The sequence below is a fragment of the Hippoglossus stenolepis genome, chromosome 4, assembly GCF_022539355.2.
Source record: "Hippoglossus stenolepis isolate QCI-W04-F060 chromosome 4, HSTE1.2, whole genome shotgun sequence".
Lineage (NCBI taxonomy): Eukaryota > Metazoa > Chordata > Actinopteri > Pleuronectiformes > Pleuronectidae > Hippoglossus > Hippoglossus stenolepis.
The window spans coordinates 14,004,927-14,017,339 of NC_061486.1; the positions used below are offsets into that span (position 1 = coordinate 14,004,927).

The 12,413-nt window shown below is 42.7% G+C and overlaps 1 protein-coding gene across 2 annotated transcripts in view; it reads left to right on the forward strand.

The window, feature by feature from the left end:
• Window positions 1-12,413, forward strand: part of lekr1 (leucine, glutamate and lysine rich 1) — a 76,373-nt gene that overhangs the window by 12,986 nt on the left and 50,974 nt on the right. For both annotated transcript variants that reach the window (XM_035155423.2, XM_047339713.1), the window contains exon 3: window positions 10,581-11,098. In XM_035155423.2, the coding sequence (XP_035011314.1) occupies window positions 10,581-11,098 (518 nt within the window). The remainder of the gene's footprint in view (window positions 1-10,580; window positions 11,099-12,413) is intronic.

Here is a 12,413-nt window from a genome sequence, read left to right on the forward strand (position 1 = left end):
TTAGCCATCATATCCACAAAGATATGTGTTTTTAGCAAGAGGTACAAATCTCACTTTACGACAACTAAGAAATCTCTGTTGCATAACTCTTCTTCTTTACATCAGAGACTGAAAACAATTATATTTTTTATGAATTCCATGTGAAATATTACCTCTCAACATGTACAATATTCCTGCTCATCATCATGTGCAATGTCACTCTTTCATTTTCATGTGCTATATAACTTTAGATTTTTTGTGTGCAATATATTTAGTTTCATTATTATCATGTACAGTATTATTAATATCATGTGCAATACTACATTCATAATCATGTGCAAATACTTCCTTCTCATTTGACATTTCCAATAATATTTCTATTCTTATTTTAGTCCAGTTTTTTATTTATTATTTTATACTTTTATATTTTTGTAACTTATCTTGCCTGCCTGAGAGGGTGGAATCTAAGCGTCCGACTCATCTCACGGCTGATTGGCTAGCGGGGGCTGCATCCAAACCTGGCCACTGACTTGTTATTTTTATTGGTACATAAGTCGAATTTACCTCTAAATGCACATTTGGTGGAGAAGCTAACTCATGGGGAAGATTGTGTTTATGTGAATATACATATAGCTCGACAGCCATTTATAGTGATTGCTATGACAAACGCAAAAATATTAGTAAAGTAGTCTAATATATCATGAATTTAGAAAATATAATTTCATTTAGATTTTTCATACAGAAAATTGAACAGATGAGTGTTTCGTGGACCAACGTGTGTAACCCAGAAATGTAACCACTCACAGACCCATCATACCTCATCAACAGTGAACGGGGTTGTGATTTTCTTGCAGACATTATATTAACTTTAACTTTCTGCCTCGCTGAGCTTCAGTGATGTAAAGCTTTAGGTTTTAGTGCATTCAAACTGAATTAGATCGACGCCTGTTTTATTCATTCATAAGTGTCTGATTCATCACAGAGTTAAGCACCGCAGGCGACGGCACTTGTTTTCTCTTGCTCAAGAAGGTTAAATGAGGTTGCAGTTTTCTTCGCTCCACTGACTTTCATCTAGTCAGACAGAATGCTATCTACTTCCACCTGGTTTACACTGCAGATGAAGAATTTCAGAAAACGCCATGCTATTATTCACAAACTGGATCGCAAGTGAAAAATCAACATTCAGAGATAGACAGGCGGGCAAGCGGACACACACACAAAGACACACACACGTAGAAGCACGCATAGTTCAGCCGGTGTTGCCTCCTCTGGCCTCTCTTGGCTTAGTGTGCCGTGCCATGTTGTGCCGAGTCGCGTGTTGTGATGCATGGTCTAGTGGGGCTAACGGAAGCACATGTGTTGTCTGCTAACTCTGATTAATGTAACAGACTATACTCCCCCTTCTCTCTCTGGCTCGTTTTTTTTTTTCACTGGCTGCCCTGCTGTCCTGCCTTCACCCCGTATGTCTGCACTCTGTGTTTCAAACCTGGACCCTGAGAAACTGTAATATAATGTGATATAATATAATATCAACCACTACATTACAACTGGTATGGTTTTAATTTGTGGCTGATTTTGACTTCAAGTCTCATAAATGGCAAATAATTGAAACTATAAAATTAGGTTTAAATCACGTTAATGAAGGCTCCTGATAAACATCGGTCAGTGATAGCATTAAAACCAATGTTGTGGCTGACTGACATACTGGAGTCTGGAAAGTGAACAATCTAGGTTAAAAACATCAACTGGAGCTCTGATTTCTGGAACTGTGGAGTTAATCCTTGTACATACAGTTTATTATCTGTCAGCACAACTGCTGGGACATTAAATCACAAGGCTGAGGGGCATATTGTGCAGCAGGATGTACTATAGCCTGTGTCAAACTCGTGATTAACTTCATGGGGTTGCAGCAATAAAACTTAAATCTAGCGAAGACTGTGTGTAATTGGTTGATAGGATTTACCTGCAGCTCTGGCCAGTCAAGAATGTAAACAGGGAGTCCCTGCTTCAACAAAGACTGTAACACTACTACTACTACTACTACTACTACTACTACTACTACTACTACTATCTCTATTACCAGCACCACTACTACTACTACATCTACCCCTTTTGCTTTTATTACTACTACTGCTACTACTTTCTCTATTTGATTGTATTGTGTATATTTTCAGTATGATTTTCTTTTTTTCAGTGCTATGAATGTTTGAAAAACCATCCTGACTTTGCTTGTGTTTTGTCTGTTTGCATGTGTTTTCTAAAGCTGCAGTGTGCAGAGCTCTCAGGACCACTGTAAATTACAAGCTAGTGTACCATCAAAATTATTTTCAAGCTGTTAAGATAAAAATAGTTTAATAGTGTTGCTTTAAATAGGCTAAGTTCGATTTTGCCAGGAGCTAATGCAACCAACTCCATGTTGTCTATTCTGGACTTTGTGCAACTGATACTGTGGCGTCTTATTCTTTGTCTTGTGCTTGATGAGATTTGGGGAATGATTAATCACGGAGCTGCTGTAAATGTATTAATCACCCACTTCTGGAGGCTTAGCTAACCTTGATGAAAATATGTCAAGACATCTAGACTGATTTGTCAGCATAACCAAACCCCCCACCACACACACACACACACACACACACACACACACACACACACACACACACACACACACACACACACAACAAAATGAATAGTGCAGCCAGTCCTCTCCCTGCTCTCTGCTCTCTGCTCTTCAGGCTATGTTGTTTGTGTCTGCTGTGCTGTGCCATGCCACACCACACCGTGCTGTGACGTGCCATGCCATGCCTCGCCATGTGCTTGGATGTGATGTGATGCGTGACCAAGTGCCGGTCGAGGCAGCCATAGGTGATTTATTTCCCTGCCACTGCCCTTTCCCTGCTACCACGCAAAGGAGCAAGTGAGGTGGGCGGCCAGGCAGACGGGGAAAGGGAAGGCAAGGAAAGAGATTTGCAAACGGGAGGACAGCCAGTGAAGCGACAGACATGCAACCCTGGATAATACCTCCTGCAAGCTCTCATTTTTTTATCATAGTGCCTATTTTATTTTTACTGTCCCTCTGGCGCATCACTCCATCCAACACTTGGTTGTCTGCTCTGTCGACTTTGTCCTGACTTTTGAGAGACTATTGCTGATCGTTTCTTGCGTCTGCTGTCTGCATGTACAAATCTGTGCCTGGGAGCGAATGTGGATTCCTTAGTGTTACAGACACACACACACAGCCCAGACACTGACCATCTCACACACTTTGATTCATCCACCAAAGCACAGTATGTCCCTGATCTGTCTTCACCCCATCTTCTTTCTCCTCTCTGCTACTTGCACGCCTCGGCCCCCCTTTTAGACTTCCCTTTATCCCTTGTGACTGCTACGTCCCCGCCCTTCTCCCTGCTCCACACTCACACACACTCACACAAAAGATAATCTTTCACGCACACCATACCATGGTCAAGGAGGTTATACATGCACACGAATATTCACACACGCCCGAATTCTACACTCATGGTATTATGTGTGCGGGTTCATAAACTCATACACGCCTGTCATGTGATGTGTGCTGCGCCATGGGGTCCAGATGAGTGGAATCTCAGTGTTGGCTCTCGCTACACTGAGCACCACAGGGGGTCTTTATCGTCACAAAAATCAACAAAGCCACAGTCACGAAGCGCTGTCTCGATCGCACACACAATCAAGAGCACACGCATACATATATGATGTACACACATGCGCCCAGACATATTCATGCACGCAAAAGCAAAAGGAAAAAAACAGATCCAAAAAAACTAAAGCTCTAAAATGCGCACGCTACGTGACAAAAGCTCCCAAAAAACATTCTCCATTTGACACGCAAACAGAAGAGCACAGCTGGACAGTGTTTTTAGGACACACACACACACACAAACACACACACACTCATGCTCTACAAGCTCTCATGCACTATCACAGTCCAAAAAAGAAAAATAATTTAGGTAAATTAGTGGAAAAAAAAACATGGATAAGTCCCTTAACTACTTAATCCCTTCTTAAATGCTTGCGTGATCTCTCGTGTCTGTGATTTCACAGACAGACGGAGAGAGAGAGGAGTGGGAGCTCAGAGGACAAAAAGAAGAAAGCATTTGTTAGATTGGAAGAATGAGAGAGAGAGAGAGAGTTCAGAAGGATCCAGGTATGATGGACGAGGCTGCTCTCCTGCCTTTGTTTTTCCTCCCTAAATCCGCCGCCCATCATCATATCACTTGATTAAACCTAATCCTAATGCCTCTAATCCTCCAGGCACCCACAAAAAAGCCTAAATGCCTTGTACCCCTCCATAACATCTCTAAACAGATTTCAATGTGCGCTTAGCTGTGCTTCCATGACTGTAATTGTTTGTGTGTATTGTAGTTTTTCGAGCCTCCCGTCTCCCAAAATTACACAAAGGCGTTCAGGTTTTTCATGTACTGGGGATTAGCGGAAATAAATAGTTTAGTGTGTGTGTTTGTGAAGATCTGTGCTGGCCTCCAGCTCCTCTGTACTCTGCCTGCTGTGTACAGTCTGCACACCATCTCTGCCTCATTAAAGGCTTTGACCTTCTGCTGATCTGATAAATAAGATTAAGGGACAAATGATTTTTTGGTCCGATTTTGGCCAGGCTGCTGTGTCTGATAAGTACGGGAAAAAACTGCAGTTCACAAGGCAAAGAGAGATTTTTGTCAAACAGTCCACAAAGAAACCCTGTAAATGTAGACCTCCCTAATTGGGTTTAGGACAAAAGGAGAGGACTTTTTTTTGTGTGACTTTAAGTGCCCGTCTTTCTAAAGTAGTGCGTCTATAGCGTCTGTAAAATATGCTACGGTACAAACATGTTGTGCGCCATGTGATTTTTGGATGTGAAACCAATTCATCACTGTGTTATGTATGCTGTATAGACAGGGGTACATACGTTGTGTGTGCAGTGTCTCGTGTGTGCTGCATGCCTGTTGGGTCAGTTTTTGGTCACGGAATGTGTTTTGGTGTGCGCATGGACATGGGGGGGGGTATACTGTGCGTGTGTGTGTAACATGAAGGGTCCGTGTTCGTGACAGTGACCCACTTCTGGTGTTTTGATGAGCCAGATGGGTCACGGCAGCTGTAGCCGAGGAGGCGGAGGTGGACGAGCGAGAGGAGCAGGAAGATGAGGAGAAGAGGGAGGGAAAGGGCAGTTGTTTTTTCGGCAGAGGAAGGAGGAAGGAGGAAGGAGAGGGGGAGGGAGCAAACACGAGGAAAAGGGATTCGCAGAGGAAGTGGGAGATTATGGAAAGATCAATGGGGCAAAGAGAGGTGGAGTGATTGTGAAAGTAGAGGATTCGTCAAACTGGGGGGAAATTAGATTATTTTATTTTTTTGTGCCTTGTCTGTGTAGCGGTCCACCTCCACCCTCGGTGCATGAGACAATGAAGACACACACGCAGACAGTAAGGGAGCTAAAAAGGCACCACATAAATTAATGATGCCTCTCATCCTGGCAAGACACCAACCAGCCAGAAAATGTCCTCACCCTGCACCCACTCCACCCCTCCTAAATGTTTCACATCAGGCGAGAGGTAATAGCCCAATGTTTAATTGATGGAGCATGGAGGCATTGTGGTGATAACATGGAGTGTGGAGGGGCTCCAAGTCACAAAACACAGACACACACACGCTCACACACAGAGCGGCCTCAGTACCTGCTAGGTGTAGACACATGCTGGAGCTTCAGTTACAGTAGGAGGTGGAGGATTCGCTGTCAGTGCTCTGTGGTTATTGACTGTAGATGCAGACACACACACACACACACACACACACACACACACACACACACACACACACACACACACAGCCACATCGCTGACATACCCCAAGGCATTAGACATGTTTTGCATATTTACATTTAGCATGTTGACGTTATAATAAGCTCTTTGTAATAGATATTTATTAGCTGGATATATAATTGAATCACCATTACCGGATGAATTGAAGCAGTGTGAGTGTAAGAGTCGTATGTGCCTTCAAATTAATGTTTTAAACTGCTTTTGGCAGCGGTTCAGCATACTAATGGAGTCAATAAAGAGACTGACTGAAAAAGAGATAGGAGACGCACAAGGGGAGCCATAGAAGTGGTGCGTGCACTAGAGGACAAAGAGGTTTGGTGTGCAGGAGAGGAGCATCAATTGGACGCTGGCATGCAACATTTAAAGGACAACACGACTCTTTTCCTCCGCTCCCTAATTCCTTCTCTCTTTTCCTGGGCACATCCTCGTTTCATTCAAACCACCTCCTCTTTTCTCTCCTTCTCCTCGCAGGTATTTTCTGCAAGCGTGTGTGTGTGTGCGTGTGCGTGTGTGTGTGTGTGTGTGTGTGTGTGTGTGTGTGTGTGTGTGTGTGTGTGTGTGTGCAGTGAATGTGTTAGCATGTGGAGGGGGCTAGTTTTGTGGTTTGAGTGCTAAGTGAACGTGTCAGTGCCCAGGGCAAGGGGTCTCCCCACGGGGCCAAATTCAGTCACGGGAGCACACAACTGACTGGTGGTGCAGACATTCTGCCCTCAGGGTGTGTGTATATGTGTGTGAGTGTGTCGTGAAGAGTGAATGACTGTGTGGGTTTTGTCTGTCAGAAGATGCTTATGCAAGTAAATTTTCCTTTGTATGTGTCTGTCTATGTCTTTTGTTTGTAATCATGCACGTTTGTGCTTGTTTCTGAGTGGGATTTTAATATGCGTGTATGTTTGTCAGTCTGTCTGTCCTTGGGTGTGTGTGTGTGCTTCTGTCTGTGTTTTGTATCTAACCCCTGCTTTTGAGTGTGTTTGTGCTGTGGATTGTGTGAGCGGGAGAAAAGTTCCCTGTGTTTGTGTCGTATGGACAAATTGTAGTTTGAATCCATTGTTGTGAGGACATGTTGACATTGTGAGGACATTCAAAGAGCTGTTTGATGGTCAAGAGTTGGCTCAGGTTAGAATATTGTTTAGTTCATCAGAGTGTCGTCACAATCAAGACATACGTGTGTGTGTGTGTGTGTGTGTGTGTGTGTGTGTGTGTGTGTGTGTGAGTGTGTGTGAAAGTGAGGGTTCTCTATGTGTGTGATGTAGTCATGTAGACAGACATCAAGGGGTCAATACACACTGTTAAAGTGACCAGAGGGCTGAATCGTGCCTCAGCTATGGTTTGACACACACACGCACACACACACTTCGCACACACATGCACTTTGACACACACACATAGAGGAAAGGACGGATATACACTTTTTGGGACAAAATAAAACCCCCCACTTACAAACAAAGTCTGTCTCTCTCACACACACGCATACTTACACACACACACACATGCACACACACACTCTATAGTTTTTTTTTAAAAGTATCTATCCCTGCAGGACTTACATGGACATCTGCACAGTAAACATCGAAACCCCCTGAGCCCCAGTCCTAAATATTACACACTTTTGCACGCACTTACAATCTCTGTCTCTCTTTCTCTCTCTGTCTCTCTCATCTCACGCTTATGAACAATTCAGATATATAATATCCCATTCTGTGGCAAACAGTGTGATGCATTGTTATTTTTGGAGCCTTGTCTCCGCCAACACTAATACTTGTCCTCCTGTTCTGTCCTCGCTGCCCCATTTTTTTTCCTGTTTGTCTCATCAGGACAAATGTCCGACACAAAGGAATACAATACCTTACTGTATAGTGACAAAAACTATCACCACGCCTTTGCTTTGTTGTCCATAGATACAGGCTTTTGTTCTTTTTTTTCTAGATGACTTTATTTATTGATGGTTATGGGGACATCAGGAGGGTTTCAACAAAGAAAGAAACAAATTACCAACCCTACCTTGAAGTGCAGCATCACAGAACCACTAGCAAAGCCTCCATTCACTCTTGCATTTAATTTTCCTGCACTGGATCCAAGTGTGTACAGCGTTCTCTTCTTCTCAGTGAGTGCAGCCCTCTGTCTCCCTGTCTTTCTGTCACGGCTGTGGGAATACAGACTCCTGCTGTCCTGAAGACACAAGACAGACATGATCTGCACCTTGACCTGACACAGAGAGACAAGATGCGAACACAGAGTAAGAAGGCACTGTGATAGGTGGGAACCGAGAGAGACAGAGAGAGACAGAGAGAGACAGAGAGAGAGAGAGAGAGAGAGAGCCGTTATCTTCTTGAAAGCGTTACCTGTCAATCATTTGTCTCATCAAAAGCACTTTCAAGTAATGCTGTGTGTTTAGTCTGTCTGTCTCATTTACCACCCGTCATTTCTCTCTGACTTCTCGCAGAGGGGAAAAAAAGAGGATGTGATCATTCAATAAAATCCATTTGAGCATCTTTCAGGAAAATTACTTTGTAGGCAATAGCTGCCATTCTCTTGATCTATCTGTCTTTTCATGTTGAGGCTCTCGTCAGTATTTTATTCAAATCTGTTTGTTTGTAGATTGTCAGAAAGAAGAGACAAAGACAAACTTTCAAACAATATTTGACATTGATCTGAGTATAGATTTATGTTTTCAGCTCCTGTTTTTAATCTCTGAATGTATTCCAAATATCCGAAAATAGTCTATATTTAGATTTGTATTTTCATTTGCTATAGTCAGAGAGCTTATTTGTCCTCTCGCACTTTTATTTAGGCCAAGGCTGACTACCTTAGGTCAAGGCTGGCTACTCAAGGTGACCGGGCTTTCTTTGTCAGGGCCCCGAGGCTCTGCAACTCCCTGCCTGACGAGATTAGGCTCGCCAATGCACTACTTATCTTAAAATCACATCTTTATAGGAAAGCATTTTTAATATTTGTAACTGTGGCGCTAATGTGTTGTTTTAATTCCTTTAATTCCTTTTTATCTTACATTGTGGGAACTGTTTGTAAATGTTAAGGTCTCGACCTTAATATGTTATAATTTGGAGCTTAAAATTGAAATGAATTGAATACCTTTTATTTTTATTCATTCTTTTTTTTGCCATGGATTTTGTAAAGAGTTTATAACATTGTTTAGATACGCATTATAAAGTTATTATTATTTAAATAAAAGCTAATGAATTTATATGGTACACTGTTTAATCTCCTTAACCTGCTTGTTTCTTTTTCCTCTACTTTCAGCTGTTGTCTTCTTTTATCCTCCCAAAAGAATGAGTCCAATCAAAAACTCCATATAATCCACCATTACCATCAGTATATAGCACAGTGAGCCTTGGGGAAATACCATACAGGGCCACCAAAACAAAAGTATTAGGCCCCAACCTGGTTTAACCTCTGTCATGAGAGATCTTATCACAAGTGGACAACGTTAAGTTTGTCTCTTCAGATTTGACATTAGAACACGTCCTGAGTGTGTCTCCTTTAACCACTTTGTGATCCTATCTCACTTCTCAACCTATATGCAAGTAAACACATAATTTCTGTTCTCTAAGACCAAAACAATGTTGTTTTACTCAGTCTGAGTTTACAGATGCGTTCGATGACAATATCATTCTGTGTGTTTCTGTGTGTTGGCGTGAGCAGGAGAGAGCTGGAGTCAGGAGGCACTGAATGAAAAAATAAAATAGATATCATTATGTGATGATCAGTGTTGATATTGTGGCGGTGGTTGCAACCTAATCAATGTATGGTCACTGAGAAGGGCAAAAATATTTGGTTCATTGGGAAACTAGCAGGTCAGAGGACGTCAGCAAAGTAGATGGTCCTTCGTATGAGGCCTAGGACGCATTTGCAATTTCAATTCACTCCAAACTTCATTGTTTGAGATATTCTGGTCACACAAACGAGTGGACAAAGGCGATCATATGATACCTGTGCGATGATGCCAGTAATTATATGAACTGCACGGTTAGTTTTTGTCTTCTCAAGCAAGAAAGCTTTGTTTGAAAGTATATTTCACCTTGTTTACATCATGCAGCAGTCTATTTGTCTGTTTGGAGCTGTTTTGAAGCAGGATCTGTCAGCATGCCACACAAATATCATCTGACACATATTATCACGAAGATGAAAAGCTTGGGGGATGTGATCTCATCCCCTCATGAGCCTTAAAGAAGTGAGAACAGCTCAGAGAGAATGCATTGACATGCACAGAAAAAAAAGAGATAATTTGGGAAGATGTTTTTTTCCCTAACAGAAAGCAGTAAAAGCAATATCTGGAGGATTAGAGGTTCCGTGTTCTTCTGCTGTGAACTGCTGACAGATAAAAAGAAAATGCCTCTGACATCAGCGACTGAAACAGATTTTGATGGATAAAGTGGGCCTGTAGTTATCAGTCTAAATATTTTTGTAGACAGCTCACAGTTTTCTCTCCTCGTACAATAAATCATTCATCCAGGACATGTTTATTGTCCTCCGTGACATTGACGTGAAAATGTAATTTGGACTTAAAGGTGTTACTCAAGGACGAGATGATAAAAAGCTTAAAAGCTGATGTATTGCATATTTGAGAATCTGAGATTTTCTGTGTTTAAACCAGAATGGAGGATGGAGTAGGTCAGGTGGGGGGGATTTAAAGTTCCTTAAAGAAAGAGATGTGGCTGTATATGTGCTGAAATGCTAAGTTGTACATCTGTAGCTGCTTCTTAACTAATATATTAGAACTAATTGTATGCATTTTCCCCTCAGATGGATCGCAGTGAGACAGTGTGTCGTTACTGTGGTGTAAGTTACCTCATTTACCACGAGTTCCATCAGCTCAACACCCGACTGGCTCAGTTGGAGACAGAGCTCCAGGAGCTGAGAGAGGCCGCCCAGAGAGAGAAGGCCCAGCGCGAGGCACTGGAGCTGAGCAGGCTGGAGTGGGAGACGGCACTTAACCTGGAGGTGCAAAGAAAAGCAGAGGAGAGAGAAACCAGCATGAAAGAAGAGCTGGAAGAGAAGCGCAGAGACACAGAGAGGCTTCTGAGAGAGGAAAATGACAGGAGGGGGAGAGAGATGGAGGAGGACTATGAGAAAATCAGTGAAGAAAAAGAGAAAAAACTTAGAGGCGAGCTGGGAGACTTGGAGGTGGAGAGACTGAGGAGGCAGAGAGAAGAGCTGGAGAGAAGGAATGAGGAGAGAGAGAAAGTTCTGAGTGACGCACTTCATAAGGCCAATACAAATTTAGACGAGCTGAGAAAATACCTTCAACAAGTGGAAGAGAGGTGAGGTCTGCATTTGTTTATCTGTGCTTCCTGTCCCTGGTGTGAAATGATCTCTAATGCCAGCCTTCATGTGGGCAATTATCCCATGAGTCATGCTGTTCACACAAAAACACACAAGCTCACCCAACACACAAATCAGACTATCATGTGTGTACCATATGTGCATCGATACAATAACCGTCCTGTGGTTGAATGCCTTCGCCGACCAGTGCAGTTTTAGTTTACGTACTTTTTTCTCTCTAAATGAGGTCACCGTGACCTTTGACCCTCAAGCCCTGAAATCAAATCTGTTAATCTTTGGGTCCAATTGACAACTGGTCAAAATTTGATGAACTTCCCTAGAGGCAGACTTGAGATGTCATGAAGCCAAAAACATGTTATGTGAAGCCGCTGTGATCTTGACGTTGGACCTTTTACCACCCAAATGGCCAGTATTTTTCTGTCCGAACCTGCCTGAGCCCAAGAGCAAACTGAAACGATTTAACCATTTATGACACAAATGGGAATTCAGTTATGCTTGGTGCGAATGGCTCCATTCTTCGGATGTTCCCTGGATTAGTCAAGCAGCATGCTAAGATAAAACAGGGAACATGTGCAAAATCCCCCAGTGGGCGTAGCAGGCAAGATACATTGTTCAAGATGAATGCCATTTACCACAACCATGTTTGGACTCAGTGTTAAAAGGTGGAGGCTGGGGTGGTGGAGGGCAAGTTGCCGGCAGCAGGGCGTGGGTGGCAGTTTAGCTGAGCAGGGATCAGTGAGGAGGAGGTCGTATTTAAAGGGACCGCTTTGTTGATAGAGTGGGCTGTGGTTGGTGAGTGACTGACGAGCACTCATAAACCTGTAACTGACACATAAATCAGTAGCTGACAGCCTATGACAGCTGAGCACATAGCTCCGTGTCCTGCATGAACTAACACCATGCTTCATTTGTTGTAGGATTTTTATCCTGAAATATAATGGGTCATTTTAACTCTTTAGTTATATAAGGCACATTTTTTTATTACCTTTTGCCTAATGGTGTCATTGCTCTTTAAGCAACTAAAGTGTTTTACCCTTCGCAAATCATCATGTTGTGTAACCAGAACAGTCTTTAGGACTGTCCTGTCTACTCCGGCTTATGCACAACAGTAAACTCATCAAAACACTGACGCAAAGCCCACACACCCACAGCACCTGCAGCTGGTCATCACTGTGACCATAAACCATAACCAACCAATACCATAAATTAAAGAGGATATGTTATTTGATTCTGACACTGTGAATCAAAAAGCTGGCAGTCGCATATGTTTAGTATCATCCTTATGTCTGGTAC